This window comes from Chlorocebus sabaeus, chromosome 9 (assembly GCF_047675955.1).
Source record: "Chlorocebus sabaeus isolate Y175 chromosome 9, mChlSab1.0.hap1, whole genome shotgun sequence".
Classification (NCBI taxonomy): domain Eukaryota; kingdom Metazoa; phylum Chordata; class Mammalia; order Primates; family Cercopithecidae; genus Chlorocebus; species Chlorocebus sabaeus.
The window spans coordinates 26,156,117-26,174,819 of NC_132912.1; the positions used below are offsets into that span (position 1 = coordinate 26,156,117).

The 18,703-nt window shown below is 39.5% G+C and overlaps 1 protein-coding gene across 7 annotated transcripts in view; it reads left to right on the forward strand.

Moving 5' to 3' along the window:
• The window catches only part of MYO3A (myosin IIIA), a 261,924-nt gene that overhangs the window by 214,512 nt on the left and 28,709 nt on the right, over window positions 1-18,703 (forward strand). For all 7 annotated transcript variants that reach the window (XM_008002560.3, XM_008002567.3, XM_073018805.1 and 4 more), the window contains 5 exons: window positions 1,130-1,241; window positions 3,776-3,938; window positions 5,477-5,600; window positions 8,713-9,607; window positions 11,776-11,920. In XM_008002560.3, coding sequence (XP_008000751.3) covers window positions 1,130-1,241; window positions 3,776-3,938; window positions 5,477-5,600; window positions 8,713-9,607; window positions 11,776-11,920 — 1,439 coding nt within the window. The remainder of the gene's footprint in view (window positions 1-1,129; window positions 1,242-3,775; window positions 3,939-5,476; window positions 5,601-8,712; window positions 9,608-11,775; window positions 11,921-18,703) is intronic.

An 18,703-nucleotide genomic window follows, 5' to 3' on the forward strand; every position in this document is an offset into this window, starting at 1 on the left:
TGAGCAGGTTCAGTGGCTAATAGGCACTCCCTGGGGTTTTTTGCGCAAATAGCAAAAGTTATGGTCGCTTCATTCTATACCGTTCTAGGCCAGGATTCTTCTCCATGGAGCCTAACAGAAGCTACTTCATTGCAGATTTAATGAGGTGAAACTTAGAGAAGTTGAAATATGTTATTTTCAGAGATTTTTATCTCTGGACTCATTTTTAGATGAGGAAATTGATACTTAATTGTGATGTGTCCAAGTTTATACAGATAATGAGTCAAGGGTGAAACTCTGCTCTTCATGTCACCATGCCACTCAGCCGTCTACATATCAGGGCCTCTCTTTTGAAATTCAAAACCTACCAAAATTTGCTGCTTTGTTGCACTGGACTTTCAGGCTAATCTTGCACCAATAAATTAAAAATAGGAGAGTATTAAAAATTCTGGAAATCTGTCTTTTTGCACAAGATTATTGACCAGTGTAAAGCAGATTTTCTTTCCTTAATTCATCCCCTTCCCCAATAAGCGTTGTGGTTTAACCTGAGGACCTGCTATCAGTTCTTTCCTGCCCTAGCCCTTCCTCTTTCCTCCCCTTGATTATGGATAGATTAAACCAACAGAGAAAAACTCTAGCAGGAGACATAGTGTCCCTCAAGGAAAAACAATGATGGAAGGCATGTATACAGTGATGGGAAGTTTCACTGGAACTAAGCTCCATCACCCAATTTGAAGATCAGCTTCCAGAGTTTTATTAACACTGGAATGTGAAAAATAATTCCTTCTGCTTCCTGCCACTGCAGCCCTGCACTTTTTAGTGTCCAGAGAAATGTAACAAAAAAACAAAAACAAAACTGCTAAATTTTTTTGACTGGTGGAGTTCTTGTCAGGGGAGTACAGTGTTAAGTTTTGAAAGGGGATCACAAAGGTGAAAACACAATGCTCAGATTTCTACAGACTGGACTGGGTTTGCATCAGTTTGGAATTTCTTCTACTCCAAAGTCGTTCTGAGGATGCCTAAAGGATTTCTCTGCATCAAGTCGGGGCATCTGTTCCTCAGCCCCTGCACTAAGTTGTTGGGGAACCACCAGGCTACAGAGATGTTGGCACTTTATGCAATACTAACCAGCCCTTTTTTCCATTCCAAGGTACCACGTTCTCTGCTACAAGTCGAGCGAGCAGCCCCCCATGAGCCCTGACACCTGTGCCACCATTTTGGAAAAAGCTGGTCTCGATAACTGGGCTCTTGGAAAAACAAAAGTAATGTTTTCATGTAATTTTCAGGAAAATAAATAATTATGCTGGATTCACTGAGAATTATAACATTTTACAATGTTTGAAAGTGTGGTTTTTTTATGTTATAGGATCTGTAGCTTACAATAGAGGAAGTAAATTTATAAACTCATAAAGATTTTCTTTTTCATCAACATTAAAGGCATTTGCTCTTCATAAAGATTTATTTTAAGAAATACAAAAGGCTGGGCAAGGTAGCTTACACCTGTAATCCCAACACTTTGGAAGGCCGAGGTGGGAAAATGGCTTGAGCCCAGGAGTTCCAGGCTGCAGTGAGCTATGATGGCACCACTGCGCTCCAGCCTATGCAACTTAAGACCCTGACTCTAAAGAAAAGTTTACGTTGAAATTTTAAGAAAGAAATGCAAGAAAAATTTATCTTGAAGATTTATCAGAAAAGGATAAACCATAATGACTGTACTTTATTTCAGATGGTATTGAAAACAGACATATATATTCTCTAGTTTATCACTACTAAATATAGTTAAAAAGCTATAGAGAATCATAATGATCCAAATAAGATTCGTGTTTTCCTTTTTTTCCTAATTCTCAGAACTGCTTCTATCATAAACTTGAAATTTTTCTGGAGTAAAATATTCACCACTATTACTAGACTCGCTATATGTATTGGACATTGATGTGTTTATATATTAGCTTTTAGAAACTGTGAGATCTAAGCTTATTTAATCCCTTAGAGAATAAAGTAAAAAACATAACCAATCTTGAATATGGAAGAAAGACAGTCGCTGTTTGGAGAAAGGATGTATTGGTCTTCTCAGGTATTCTCATAGCATTACCAGACAGGGATCAGGAAATAAACAAGTTTCCATTGTGCACTGAATGTATCTTAAGGGGGTATGAAATGTATCATGAAAAGAGCCAAGCTAAAGCCAAGAGATACTCATAGATTGACCACTCAAGAATACCTACTACCAGCCACACCACAGAAGTAAACCAAAACAAACTTCCACATTTGCAAAGAAATGTATAATACTTGTGTCTTGGGTGTAGGAGATGTGGGAGATAATTTTAATAATGTTCAGATGAGAAATTAGGCCTGTAACAATTTAAGAGATTTAAAAAAAAAAAAACTACTTTGAGTGTCCTGTGTATTCAGTAATTCATATTTACTTTAGTGTTTAGTAGGGGGATATTTTGGGCATTAAAAATGAGTATTTTATTCACACCATTTTCTCTTAGATGATAAATTTCAAAAAGATGAATTTTATCAAGCTAAAATCTCATGATTTATGGTCTGAAGTACATGCCTAACTTCAAATGGAGTTTTAACTTGTAAAAAGGCCTTTTGCAGTTATAGTTCCGCATGATATTTAAGTAGCATTTTAAAGCTATTTGTATTTTTCCACTTCACCTTTTCCAACTCATTAACATGGATAGAAAGTATTAATATAGGAACATTTCTAATGTCATGCAAAAAGAAATGATGACCTTTTTAAACAGATTGAATTTTAAATGAATTGTCAACAGCAGAATGGACTAAATGTATTAACATCTAGAGTCCTGTAGAAATTAAAACTGAATTAAATCAAACCTGTAACACAAATGTGTTTGCCCATGGTGCCAAGCTTTTGAGTAATGGAACGCTGAGAGAATTCTACAGTCAGGGTTATCAGGTCTCATGACTCAGCCATAAAATTTGAATTTAAGTGACTTTCTTGATGGATTCAATAAACTCTTTGAGATGACTTTTATTAGGAAATTTAACCATTAAAAGGAAAACAAAACAAAACAAACACAAGCTTTTCAATATCTTGGAGGAGGGGAGAACAAAACTGAGAAATGTTAGATGAGAACACGCCAAGCCTTCAGGCTCCTCCCTTGCTCCAATTGATGTTGATTTTAGAATAATCAAAAGTCAGCCCTCCTTTCTCCATGGCAGCCTTTGGGTCCAGTGAGAACATTGTTAATTAAATCTGCCTGGGGCCCTCTCTCTGCCGTATTCTCTTCACTGACAACACTACCAGCTCCAAAGGACAGCGACCCTGCCTTGTTCATCTCTGTATCCCCAACAGATATGTACCTGTAACAGGTCTCAATAAACATTAGATGAATGAATTAATGGAACTATAATTCTGTCCTCTACTTTATAATTAGATTTATTAAGATTTTTTAATTTGGGAAATATAGTTGCCTTTGAAAAATAAAAAGCATACAAATTAGCTCAGCCCAGAATACACGATGCTAGAAACTTTGCTAAAAGAGCTCAACATCCTACACTCTTACTGTCTCATCCAACAAAACCTAGTTACCTGTTGTAAACAAACAGTATGGTTGTCACCTTCTGCATTTCTTCTCAAAGAAATGTTTTCTTCAAGCATAAAAATCTGTACTGTCATAATGACAGCTAGGGCAAAGACGCAAAAGACAGTGATTTCCAAAATCTCGAGCAATTTAGAATGTGTTCTGTTCTTCAAAGCATAGCACACAACTGCTTGACATCTGTGTGCCATGGTTCTTTGTATTCTATTTTAATTTTTCAGGTGTTCCTTAAATATTATCACGTGGAACAGTTAAATCTAATGCGAAAGGAAGCTATTGACAAGCTTATTTTGATTCAAGCTTGTGTCAGAGCATTCTTGTGTTCAAGAAGATACCAAAAAATACAAGAGAAAAGGAAGGAAAGCGCTATAATAATACAGTCAGGTAATCTCTTTGACATATTTAGATATGGTCATAAAATCAAATCTTATAATACTTCTTACAGGCAAACCTCCAATTCTTATGTAGCTTTTGTGTTTAATTCCAGACTCTGTTGCCTTGATACTTTTGCTATATTAAATCTGAGTCAGATTGTTTTAGTGATTGACACTTTTAATATTTGGATAAATGCTTTGTCTTAAATAATTTAATTTTTAACTTTTCTGTCAAGAATTAATGAAATACAACTGACCTATTGTGGAAGATACAGCAAATGATTAATTACAGATCTCAAGAATCATATTATTATAGCTCATTGGACAATAAGATTCTTTTCTACTTTATTCCAAAGGTTACACTTGCCATAATTTTTGACAACTTAAATCTTATTTTGTTAAAGGGCATCCATTTATTTCTATTAACTGTAGGGAAATAATATTTATAACCATACTTTATTTCCCAAACTTTTATTAAGCTGTATTAATAGACTTTGGATTTTGCTTTCTACTTTTCCATAAGAAACGAAATTTAGATAGAGCTTGTCACAGGTTAGTATGCTCTCTTTCAAAATGTTTTGACTGGACACTTAGAGAAAAAAATGTATTTTGCTTTTTAACCTGATAAACACACACACTACAAGCACTGCGTTCTGATATTTTTAATTCTAGTCTATTCCATTTCATTTTTAGATGCTAGATTTGGCCTACTACATCAATTTTATGATCCACTAATGGTTTGCAGCCTGCATTCTGAAGAACACTAATATCATGGGCAGAGGAGTTGACTGACATTCAAGAGATTAACATTCCAGTCCCCATTCTGTCAATCAGCAATGAGTCATCATCATCTCTTTTTGTATTTTAAGCCCTTAACTTCTCACTGAGAAATCAAAATGCAAACCCAGTAATTTGGGCTTTAATCCTTTATCCACAGTTTCAAAATTTATAAAGCTCTGATAAAAAGGTTCTTCATAGTGCCTTTGGCAGTGAAACATAGCAATGTGATAATGAGGTTATTTACAGTGCTTTACTCACCCAACTTAGTAAGAATATTCTATTTTTCTGAAGAAATAGTCATCGATTATTGGGTGCTGCCCTGATATAGGGAATGTTACAGAATATCTATTTGCTCCGTATTAACTTTCTAAAACTTAAAAAGAAATTAATCTGAATTCTCAAATATATCATCTGATAATCTGAAATATATCTCGCCAAAATATATGAAACACATAACAAAAAAGGAAAATGATTATTACCAAATTTTAAGCAAATGAACACACTTTGTCATCAACTTTACTTGTCTCTATTATTTTGGTTTCATTTTAGTACTCTTCTTAGTATGAAAGTTACTTTAGTTATTATTGCTGTAGCTTGCTATGTAGAAGAATCTTGTTAATGACTCACATTAAGTGAACGTGTTCTATTTGGCATTTTAATTTTATTTTTCTCTTTGACATCAATGGTCAAAACCACTGTTTCTACTCACTAAAGTAATTTTCTTTTATTTCCTTATGATTAACACTACTATGGCTTTATATGTTTCAGCTGCAAGAGGACACCTTGTCAGGAAACAAAGAAAAGAAATTGTTAACATGAAAAACACAGCAGTAACAACCATTCAGACTTCTGATCAGGAATTCGACTACCAGAAAAACTTTGAAAATACAAGGTATAATGATGTTTATTCTTAAACCATTGTAACACAGATTTTTCAGATCTGTAAGGTCATAGAATAATGTTCATAGCCTTTCTCATACTAGCCAGCTTCCTGATACTGACACATCAAATGTCAGTGAACACCCAGAGGCTACTTTTGTGTTCTCTATTCTATTTTGGAGTTATTTCTCAAAATTTTTCTTCATTGGCTTCTACCAGATTGCTTTCTATAATTCTACTCCTAATTCGGAGGATTCTTTGCTAATATGTCCTCCAAACCCCACATTTCAATCCTCATCCATATCTAAATGTGTCCCTGGGCTCTCTCATTCATTCCAGTGGCTTTAAGAGCCAATATGTCATCGGCCCCTACATCATAATCACCAGCTCCCTTTCTTCTTCTGAGCCCTCATGTCTATACTTCCAAGTGCATGTTAGCAAACCACTTACTCACTTATTCAGCAGGCTTTATACTGGGCAGTGGGAACACATAGATACGTGAAGCAAAATCCTTATCCTCAAATGTCTCACAGTATTATGGGAAAAAATGACAGACAAACACATCCCTCTTGTAAAATGTGTTAACTCAGCTATAAAAATAGGCAAAGGGTACACTGGGGGCAAGGAGGAGGGAACCCTTCCTTGGTTGGTAGTGGTTAGGGAAAGGGAAAAATATCTACATTTTGCCCAAGAGGTTGAAACTTGAATTGATCAAACTGAGTACATGGTCATCCAGGGAGATAAAGATCATTCCAGCCCCAACACTAGTCCCCTTGTTTTTAACATCAAAACTGGCCATAGAAAGGATGAAGGAATGAAACAGAAGAAGAGGTGGCTTCCTGGCTTTCTTCTTTCCCCACACACCCACATCTAATGTTCTCTTCACCCACCGCTATTCTTCTCTCCTGCCAATAGTGGTCTCATAAATGATCTCATAGAAGACTTCTCTGCCACCTCTTCCCCTCACCTTCACCCACACACTCCCTGAATCCCTCAGGCCAACCTCATTTCTTATCTGGAAAACAGGAATGTTTATCTGAAGTTTAGAGACATTGGATGTTTTAAGTTTTCATGTATTCTGAGACCTACATATATGATCTTTGTCTTTGCTTGTGAGGATCCAAATGATTTGTTTCTCTTTGTTACTGGCTATAAAACAGTTCAGCAAACTTCCAAACATCACAGGCCTGCCTCAGGAGCAGAAGGCTGGATGATACCTGTGACTCTTGTACTTCAGTCTGGAGGTTGAGAGAAATGTAAACTGGCTGCAAATGGAAGAAAGATGGACTAATTGTACTACTTCGAGAAATTACTGCTTGTAGATATCACATCTAATAAGGAAGTGTGATGTTCAATTACATACCCATTTGCTACCACCTTTCTTCTGAGGATACCAGGGATTCACTTTCAATGTAGCAGATACTTATTAAGCACCTACTGCACACAAGATCTACTTCAGGGTACATGAGTGTGAGTAAGAAGCTATGATCTCTGTGGTCTGGGATGGAGAATTAGACATGTATTGGGCTATCTCATAGGAGGTGGATCACAAAGTCAGACATTAAAGCAGTACAGGCAGAAAGTCAAGGGAAGCTTGTAGAGAGGAAGGTTAGGGAAGGGAGAGGCAGGTGGGCCTGACCACTGCCAGAGATCTGTGGGCCAGGACTCCCTCCCTCTGCCACTTCTGACTTTCCTATTCCCTCAGCTACCAGAAGCCCTTGTTTTCACTTAACCCTTCCCTGTCAGAGCCCCTGACCTGTGACCTAGAATACCACAGCAGGGAGCTGGAGAAAGGCCCAGGCCGGCAGGGCTCTCCGGCAGATGTCAGAAGAGATCGACAGTCCTCCTCATGCTGGAGCTCTGAAGGGCTGATCCTCAGAAGTACCCATCATTGCACGTGGTCCTCAGCCAGCCGCAGCACAGGGTGGAGTCACCTGAGCCTAGACGTATAACTGATGTGGGAATTTCAGCAGTGTGTACAAGTCTTCACCAGTGAAATGCATTTAAAGGATCAAAACTAACTTATAAATTGATTTTTTGGAATGCAGTCAGTTAGGGACTGCACGCATATCTTCTCTCATTAGTTGTATTTTGAATAAATGTAAGCATTCTCAGAGAGGTCAGTATTATGGAGGAATTCAAAATACTAGCGTAGCGATTCATCAAAATCATGGGCATCTCTGGTGCCCTACCTAGTTTTTTGACTGATCCTAGCAGGTCTGTTATGCCTCCTGTATTAGCCTAGGGATACCATAGTAATTCTAGTCTTAGGAAGTGGCCAATAGAATTAGAAAAATGGAATCCCGGTAGCTTTTTCCAGATTTGACTCAAAGAGCAGTCTGACTTCACAAACAGATCACAAAAGACCCAAACTCTTACATGGGTTTCTGGGCTGAGATGAAAAGTTTGGTGCAAAAGCCCTCCAAGTAGCAATGAGAAGTGTTAGCATATCAAGGTGTCATTGTACAACATTTTTATTCCATCTTAACCTTTTTCTTGGCGGTATTGCTCTTGGCTAGAAAAAAAAAAAAAAGATACAGAGAAGACCTTATCTTCAAGTGAAGGGAAATCATTTTGGAAGGATATTAGCAAAGTAGCAACTGTGAAATTTTGGCCACCATATTACATGATCATGAACTGTAGCGAGGACATTGCTTTTCCTTTAATTTTATAAGATATTTCCTCTGATCAGTAAACTTAGTGCTTATTAAAGTACAGTATGTCAGTCAAGTGAACATACCCTGCTTACTGGTATCAAACTTAGGTATATTTTTCACAGCATCTCACTACTAAAGTACTTTGTTTTGAAAAGGATATATTTTGAAAGGATTAAGTTCCTAGAATTTTGATATCTCATTAAATGAAAAGATGGCTATTCATATGCTAGGATATTTCTCACTCTGAGTTGAATCTGGTTTTCTCATTATTTGAGTAGTTATCACAGTTGTCACCAGAGAGAACATTCTGGAAAGCACTTGATTAATGTGACTTGAGATATTTTAATTTTGAGCTTTCTTTGTTCCTTTTGCCTTTCTCCCACCAGTATCTAGCATATAGCTATTGCCAAAAGAAGTAATAAGCCCCAGTTTAGTACTGTATATTCAAAGATAATATATTTTACACAGGGAATCTTTCGTGAAGAAACAAGCAGAAGATGCAATCTCTGCTAATAAAAGATTCATTTCAGCTCCAAATAATAAAGGAAGTGTATCTGTAGTGAAGACTTCCACTTTCAAACCTGAAGAGGAAACCACCAATGCTGTGGAGAGTAAAAACAGAGAGTATCAGACTCCAAAAAAAATGAATAATGTGTATGAAGAAGAGGTTAAGCAAGAATTCTACCTTGTAGGGCCAGAAGTAAGCCCCAAACAGAAGTCTATCAAAGACCTGGAAGAGAACAGCAAGCTAACGAAAGTAGAGAAAGAGGAAGCTATGATCCAGAGTTACTGTCAGAGGTACACAGAGGAGAGGAATTGTGAAGAGTTAAAAGCAGCATATCTAGAAAGGAAGGCCATATCGGAAAGGCCAAGCTACCCAGTGCCTTGGTTAGCTGAAAATGAGACTTCGTTTAAAACAATTTTGGAACCTACACTTAGCCAAAGGTCAGTTTATCAAAATGCAAATAGCACGGAAAAAGAAAAGAAAACATCTGTAGTTACCCAGAGTGCACCAATATGCAGCCAGGAGGGAGGTGGAAGCCATCTGAGGCATGAGACAGTCAAAGAGAGGCAAGCTGAACCGGTGGCACAGGCCCAGGAGGAAGAAGATAAAGCAGCGGTATTCATTCAGAGCAAATACCGGGGTTACAAGAGAAGGCAGCAGGTGAGGAAGGACAAGATGTCTTCTTTTAAGCATCAGAGGATTGTCACAACACCAACAGAAGTAGCAAGAAACACTCATAATTTGTATTCCTATCCCACAAAACATGAGGAAACCAATAATATAAAGATGAAGGATAACAAAGACTCGAAAGCAACTTCAGAAAGAGAAGCATGGGATTTGGCAATTTTTTCAAAACAGGTATGTCAATAAATGAATTTATTTACTAATAAAAGTCCCTGGGAACTATAAAATAACTGAATTAAACACATAATTAATAACTGGTAGATTGTTTCATCTGTGTTGATGGGCCCGCAAACATTTTTAATAAAATGTTTCAAGGATTGTGCTATTCAAATAGCCAGGAGCTTTTAACCCAATTTACTACGGTAACATTAGTATAAAATATGATAGAAACCTCATGTAGTCATGATACTAGAGATTGGTTTATACAGCTTACTAAAATGCTGAGGCTCGACACTGAAAAGTTTGATGTATCTGTGAGATCTTTAATTAAAGCTAAAAAAAAATTAAAGTCGTTTTAAGTTTTCTAAATCCTCCAAAGTTTATGCTTTCTCCCTTTCACAAATTTGAGAAGACATAATTAGGTATCAGATTTTGATAGGTAGCCACACCGAAGCATATACAGTGAAGATGAAAGTCTGCATGTCACATCGTGACAGAGAACGAACAGTCATGGAAAATAAGGAATCACAAAGAAAACCCGCAGAGAAAAGTTCCCTCCTGGAGAATATCTCACGCCAGTTGTAGGTGTGTTTCAGCTATTTCTAGAGAGGAGCATAGGGAGCAACTGGTTTTTTAGGGCTTCTCATGGGTATACATGCAATTTATCTCTGATACATACAATTTATCACTGATATATAACAATTTATCACTGATATATAACAATTTGTCTCTGATAAATTGGTGCTATGGAAAGATTGCAAGAACCAGCTTCTGTAAATACCAATTCCAGTTCCTCCTTTCTCTTTCTAGGCATTTGACCTTCATAAAAATCACTTTATGTGTTAGCACTGTTATTTTCTCCTGTGTAAAATGAAGAGTTTTAACTATATGATCTCTAAAATACCTGAATTTCCAGGGTAATCAATGGTGTATGAAGTAATAAAAGAAATATCATAATGGGTTAGTTCCAAGAAGGACTGTCTAATATTCCTGAGTCCCTCAACTCCCCTTTTTGTATCTGACAGTGGCTAAGCCTATGAGGAACACGATAATTGCACTTGGACCCTTCCTTAGTGCGAGAGGTGTGACCCAGACATCTCCAACTTCTAGTTGTCGGTAGAGATCTGCCATTTTTTAATTTACCCATCCCCTTCCTACTCTTGTTAAGCATATGGAAATAGTGAGTTAAACGAACATACAGTTCTTCTCACTCTAAACACCAAATCAGGGATTAGAGCTCAGACCTGCTATGCCATGGAGACATGAGATGTAGAATTACCAAGGCATCTACTCGGAGCTGGCCAGTAATGCCATGGGAGTAAATTCACTGGTCCATGGAACAAATCTAGAGGCTGTCCCAGCGGGAGCCTCACACTCAACCCAGCAGGACAGCCGTGTTATCAGAGCCAGGATGCAGAGAGAACAGAGGCCGGGGGCAGAATGGAAAGAGAAACCAGAATAGAGCAGCCCTGAAATCAGGCTAAAAAGACTGGAAAGAAAAGGAAGGAGGTTTACACAATCAAAGGCAGCAGAGGGGTCCTCGGGACAGAAGCAGAAAGGCAAACACAGCAGAGTGGCAACGCTGGAAGCCAGATCTCAGAAACCTGGGAAGGAGTCGATCAGAACAGAATTCTGCACGTAGCATGACGTGCTTGGCAGTTTTTAAAGAAAAATGTGGGCTGGGTGCGGTGGCTCACGCCTGTAATCCCAGCACTTTCGGAGGCAGAGGCGGGCGGATCACGAGGTCAGGAGATCAAGACATCCTAGCTAACATAGTGAAACCCCGTCTCTACTAAAAATACAAAAAATTGGCCAGGAGTGGTGGCGGGCGCCTCTAGTCCCAGCTACTGAGGAGGCTGAGGCAGGAGAATGGCGTGAACCCGGGAGGCGGAGCTTGCAGTGAGCCCAGATCTCGCCACTGCACTCCAGCCTGGATGACAGAGCTAGACTCGGTCTAAAAAACAAAAAAAGGAAAAATGTGAGAGTGCAGGTATTCAGAGCACAAGGCGGGAAGGTTGTCAGGTGAGGACTTTATCAGACCTGGTGCAAGGGACAGGGTGGGCCCTGGAGAGGAACACGAGAGTCCCCAAAAGTGCTGGTAAGGCATTTCCCAGCCCCCAGTGCCTGTAGAACTCTCTGTATTCTTTTCCTTGATTTAACCTGACACATGACCTTCTTTTTAGATATCAAAGTTATCTGAAGAATATTTCATTCTGCAGAAAAAATTGAATGAAATGATTTTGTCACAGCAACTGAAGCCACTTTATCTGGGTATCTCGCACCATAAGCCAATTAATAGAGGAGTTTCTTCTCAGCAGTGCCTCTCAGGTAAAAATCAGTAGAGTTAGAACTTCCTGAAGGGGAAGGAAATGCCAGATACTTTGTTTATTAGTTTCCCACCGTTATTCTACGGCAGATTTGAGGAGCCTGTGTTCTGTCTTGGGAGAACCTTTATTTCATTTCTTACATGGAAATACACTTTTTTTTAGGATGTTCTACCCACTTTCTACCTTCTCTGACTTCATTCCCCTCCATTTTTTATGTTTTTCTTTTTTCATTTTAACTAGGACTTGGCATATGACACCAGAAGGGAATAAAAAAGGGTGGTATAGAAAGGGGGCCTGGCAGGAGGCAAACTTGATAGGATAGAGCAAAAATAGAAATAGGAAGATTTCTATTTCCTTTGTCAACAACTGCAATCTTGAGTATAGCGTGTGGAAGGTGCAAAATTCCATTATACAAGAAATATTGTTATTGAGCTTTTTTCTAGTCAACCTATTGTACTAAACTGGTGAGGAATTCAATCTCAATAATTTTCAGATCTCCCTCTCCCCAGAGCTGTGCAAAGGTTTTATGGCCTTGCACACCACCAAAAGATCAGGTACAGCCTGTAGTCTCTGAACATTTGTCCATGAAGTTACTGTTGGGACACTCATGGCTCCAGCTGGCCCCCACAAGCTGTTGAAGTTGGGAGGTCTGGCTGCTCCCACACCCTGTAGGTGGCACCTCAACCGTGGGAGTCTGGAGCCTCATATTGTCCATGCCCACTCCAGGTAGCCATTCTCTGCAGTCTTAGCACCTTCCCCAGGAGCTGTCACTATAAAGTTCAGGAGTCCCACAACTTTGAACCCTGCTGACCTCTGCCCAGAAGAATCTGCATTTATTTTCCCTTGCTTTCTTGGAGGCCCTCCGCAATCTCGTTGCCCCGCTCAGGGATCCCTGACATCATCTCTGCAATGAGTTTGGCTCTTACCAAAGACAGGAAGAGCCACTGACCTCATGCAACTTCTAATTTCTTCCCTGAAAAAATATCTAAGGCAGAAATATACTAAGATGCACTTGGCTATTTGCCTGATATGAGAGGAAGGAGAAATACCTTAATGTTTTCATCAATTATTCTGCCACATCGTTTTCAAGTCAAGAATTGCGGTGAAGCTGACCACAAATGGCTCTTTGGTGCCCTTCATTCCTGCTCCTCTCCTGCTCTCTGGCCCTGGCTGAGAGCCTTCTGCTGTGAAGAAGAGAGACTAGCAAGTCAGTGCCCAGAGGCCCATTCATTTGGCTGCCGCAATGGCCTGTGCCCAGGGGGCATGCTGGCAGAGTAGGAGCTGAGGGAAGGCCTGGGTTTCTGGTTCCCTCATGGTCACAGAAGTGGCAGCACTGGTGAGTGTGGAGCAGAGAGGAACGGGTGGTGTGGGGAAGCAAGGAAGCCAGGCAGCTCACCCCAGGCCGCTGCTGGAAAGGAGAGGTACAAATGGGAGGCAGTGTCCTGGGAGGAAGTAGAGGTCGCAACCAAGATTTTCACTTTTGAACATCTCAGGGACTTTAAACAAGCGTGAAAAGCAGCAGAATCTTATGAGAAAGTCAAATTAGTTCACCTTATTCTTTTTTGTTTGATTGTTTTTGTTGAGACAGAGTCTCCCTCTATCATCCAGGCTGGAGTGCAGTGGCGCAATCTCAGCTCACTGCAACCTCCGCCTCCTGGAGTCAAGCGATTCTCCTGCCCCAACATCCTGAGTAGCTGGGAATACAGGCACAGGCCACCACGCCTGGCTAATTTTTCTGTATTTTTAGTGGAGATGAGGTTTCGCCATGTTGGGCAGGCTGGTCTCGAACTCTGACCTCAGGTGCTCCGCCTACCTCTGCCTCCCAAAGTACTGGGATTACAGGCGTGAGTCACCGCACCTGGCCGAGTTCACCTTATTCTTGAATCTTTCATTTTTTTTGTGGACTTAAGAAGAATATTAGAAATCAATTCTTAGCTTACGTGGAGAGGATTGTAGCTCAGAAATTTTTCTTTAGCCCTTCGGGTTTAGAGGGAGAATCTCTTTTTGTTCTCTGCACATATGGAGAAGTTTTGTATTATACTACACTTGTTTAAGGCTAAATTGGCAAACATCTGAATTGTCCCATGTTCTAGAGAGTAGCAGAGAAAGTGCCTGAGAGAGGGCCTGATGTGGCCTAATGACCCAGGGGTATCTGTGTGGATCTGACAACCCAGAACCCAAGAGTAAGGGGGACAGTGGGAGATGCAGTTCAGCGACCAGAGACCAGACAGGGCAAGTTATTCAGCAGATGCCAGTGACCAGCCAAGAGTGGCTGCAGAACAGATGGCCCCTCCCCACTAATGCCATGAAGCTGCCAAAGTGCCCTACGCCAATCCCCGACTTACATGTGGCAGGACAGAGAGGAAAAGGGAAGGCTGAATGTAAGCCGTCAATGTTCTTAGTGTCTATTTAGTCATTTTAGGTTTCTGACCCTAATCTAAAGTGACTAAATCTACTCAGAAGACATTAAGAATTTAGAATTTAGCTAGAATTTGTTAAAAATAATTTAATGCTAGAAAGTAGAAATGAGCACCATGATAAATTAAAGTTTTAAGTGTGTTAATTTTTTTGTATATCTGAATTGTACATTGTAAAAAATGTTTTAAAAATCTGATTGCACTGTAGGAATTGAACTTGAGAGCCATGAAGAGAAAAGGGGAAGGCCAGCGAGAGATGATGGTAGCTAGGATGAGATAGTGGCCAAGAAGGCAGTTTAAAGCACTGGTTAGTTTGTAGATTACAAGGGTAATTGGTTGCACAGGAAAAGGGGCATGCTGGGGTCTCTAACATGATCAGCCAGTATCATGGTGGATGGTGGTATGTCATTACCTGAGATGGGAAAGATTAATAAAGAGCAGGGGTTTGCATTCAATTTGGACTGTGTTAAGTATGAGAAGCCTTTGATGAATTGGGACCACCTCTCAGTAGGCAGTTGGACACATACGGGGTAACTGAAGCCATGGAGGAGAAGGGAAACTCCAGGAAATTTACCTACACTGAGAAGAGAAGACAGCCTAGTGTAAGAGTCTGGACATGTGCAGGTCAGGTAAAGAGGAACCAGGAAAGAGGAGCAACTGGAGATGGGGAGGGCAGCCAGGGAGCCTAGACCCTCCGAAACTAAGGGAAGAGGGTCTTAAGAGGATCGTGTGCAGAAGGATTCAGACAGAACAAGTCAGAAGGGAACCATAAAACATTCATTAAATTTCCTATTCATTAACAGTTACTTACTGAATTCTTCAAATCTTATTTAAATATTAGAATAGAGACAGACGGAAAGGGTGAATGCAGTACTGGAGTACTTTGGGGGCAGATTCATCCCAGTGTTTGTGGATATAATCTGTGTTCACATACTTTAACAATTTTTGTTTTCTTAAAAAAAAATCCTTGAATAGCTTATAAAAGTTCATTGTAAAATATAGTTCAAAGAACTAAAGCAGACAATTGAGCCAGATATTGCTTAGCTAACATTTAATCCCTGCCTGCGACAGAACCAGTTTCTTTCCACATCCCAAAGATGTGCACCTCAGGTGAACTGGCATGTCTACATGGTCCCAGTGACAGAGAGAGTGTGTGTGTGTCTGAGTGTACCCTGCAATGGAATGGCATCTTGTCCAGCCTTGCACCCTGAATTTCCAGTAGAGGCTCCAGCCATCCATGACTCTGAACTGGAACAATTGGGTAAAAATTTTTCTTATTTGTTTTTCTTAATCTTCCTTTCTATTTTTTTTTTCCTGAGACAAGAGTCTTGCTCTGTCTCCCAGGCTGGAATGCAGTGGCGCAATCTCAGCTCACCACAACCTCCACAACCTCCGCCTCCCGGGTTCAAGCAATTCTCCTGCCTCAGCCTCTTGAGTAGCTGGGATTATAGGCATATGCCACCATGCCCAGCTAATTTTTGTATTTTTAGTAGAGACAGGGTTTCATCATGTTGGTGAGGCTGGTCTCAAACTTCCTACCTCTGGTGGCTCATACCTGGAATCCCAGCACGTTGGGAGGCTGAGGCAGGTGGATCACCTGAGGTCAGGAATTCAAGACCAGCCTGGCCAATATGGTGAAACCCCGTCTCTACTAAAAATACAAAAATTAGCTGGGCATGGTGGCAGGTGCCTGTAATCCCAGCTACTTGGGAGGCTGAGGCAAGTAGAATTACTTGAACCTGGGAGGTGGAAGTTGCAGTGAGCCAAAATTGTGCCACTGTACTCCAGCCTGGGTGACAGAGCGAGACTGTCTCAAAAAAATAAATAAATAAATAAAAGAACAACAACAATAATAACAAGGGACAACTTTACCCAGGTGTGGGATTTCCTAACATCTAAATCTGATTTTCCTGAAGAAAATATACATAAAATGATTATTCATCTATTTTCAAAAGGGAACTCAGACAGTCTGAAGAGAGTAGAAATTATATTGACTGAACACTTCAGCTTTAATACAGTTAATAACTCTGCTCACCTTCTGCTTTAAATGATTTTTTTTTTTTTTTTTTTTTTTTTTTTTTTTTGAGACAGTCTCGCTCTGTCACCCAGGCTGTAGTGCAGTGGCGCGATCTTGGCTCACTGCAAGCTCTGCCTCCCAGGTTCTCACCATTCTCCTGCCTCAGCCTCCTGAGTAGCTGGGGGTCCAGGCGCCCGCCACCACACCTGGCTAATTTTTTGTAATTTTAGTAGAGACGGGGTTTCACCATGTTAGCCAGGATGATCTCAATCTCCTGACCTTGTGATCCACCCGCTTTGGCCTCCCAAAGTGCTGGGATTACTGGCATGAGCCACCGTGCCCAGCCTAATTTTTTTTTTTTTTTTTAGACAGAATTTCACTCTTGTTGCCCATGCTGGAGTGCAGTGGCACGATCTCAGCTTGCTGCAACCTCCGCCTCTGGGATTCAAATGATTCTCCTGCCTCAGCCTTCCCAGCAGCTGGGATTACAGGTGCCCACCACTATGCCCAGCTAATTTTTGTATTTTTTTTTAGTAAAGACTGGGTTTTACCATACTGGCCAGGCTGATTTCAAACTCCTGACCTCAAGTGATCTGCCCACCTTTGCCTCCCAAAGTGCTGGGATTACAGGTGTGAGCCACTGCACCTGACCTAATTTTTCCTAAATGTAGGCATAGTTCACATTTATTTCAGTGTTGGTCTCCGTTGAGAAGTTTGGTAATGTTTTTGTGACCAGAAATATACCATAAGAAGTTAACTCTTGTTTATATCAGTCTATGGTAAAATTGGTCATTTCGCTTAAAGTTGCAGTTTCTAAGAATCCATCGACATTGTCAAGTGAGGACTTACTGTATGATGATGTGACTGTTCAAAGAATTACTGCCAACAAAGGTTCCAAGAACTCATAGTATTTTATGCAAACACATTCAAACATTCATGGAACAGATAAATCTCACTGTATGTGATTTGTTTGAGAAAAAAATAAAAATATACAAAGTTGCCTATTTTACGATGTTCATCTATCCTAGAACAAAAGTCTAACAATAACATTTTTAAAAGCTATTGTTCAATCTCAATAATTAATTAATTTTTGAGACAGAGTCTCACTCTGTCACTCAGGTTGGAGTGCAGTGGCACAACCTTGGCTCACTGCCACCTCTGCCTCCTGGGTTCAAGCAATTCTCATGCCTCAGCCTCCCGAGTAGCTAGGACTACAAACGTGTGGCACTACACCCAGCTACTTTTTTGTATTTTTAGTAGAGATGGGGTTTCAACATGTTGGCCAGGCTGGTCTCAAACTCCTGACCTCAGGTGATCTGCCCGCCTCAGCCTCCCAAAGTGCTGGGATTACAAGTGTGAGCCACCACACCTGGCCTCAATTATTAATTTAGAGGTAAAACTCTTAAGTATAGTATTTAATAGTAGCTAATAGAATGCAACAGCACATTAAAAGACTGTCCACATAATATATATTAATATAACATATCAATAGATTTTTTAAAAAACTATCTTGATAAATGTTGAAACAGTTTTCAGTAAAATCCAACACTCAGTACTGATGAAATGTAAAACTCTTACTAAACTAAAAGCAGAAGGATATCTTTAACAATATGAAGAATACATTTCTTAATTCAATCATCTACCTCATAATTAACTGTAAAACACTGAAAGCAGTTTCATTAAAAAGGAGGATGAAGATAAAGATACTAGTAACACCACATTTTTATGTTATTGGGAAATTTCCAGTTAATGCAATAAGACAACAAAGAGAAGCTTTTTCAAAAAGCGTAACTATCAAAAGGGAAAAGATGGGATTGTAGGAATATTACCAGACAACATTAAAAATGCAATGATTGATGCTAGCAATAGAATTCAGTAAGGATGTATAGTTATATAGATAGATATTCTTTCCTATAAAAATTTCTAATAGAAAAAGAGCCCATTGGAAATAATAGCAAAAAAAATCAATACCTTGAAATAAAGCTAGCAACCAAACCACAAAGAGACAAAAAAGAAAAGATGCATAATGGAATGATACATGGTGTTTCTGAATTGAAAGATAAGATACTGTAAACATGACTGTTCTAAAATTACTTTCTAGGTTTAAAAATATTGCATTCAAAGTCTCTATCAGATTTTCTTTAGAACTTAAGAAAATATCCCTAAGGATCATTTGTAAATTTCAGAGAAAAAAAGAATAACTATAAATGAGGACTTACTTATTAGATAGTAAAATGAATAATGCTATAATAATTAAAATCATATGTCTGCTTTACAAAAATCAATCACAGATTAATGAAACAGAATAGCCCTAAAATTGGCCTGAGTATTTATAAAAACCTGTCATTTA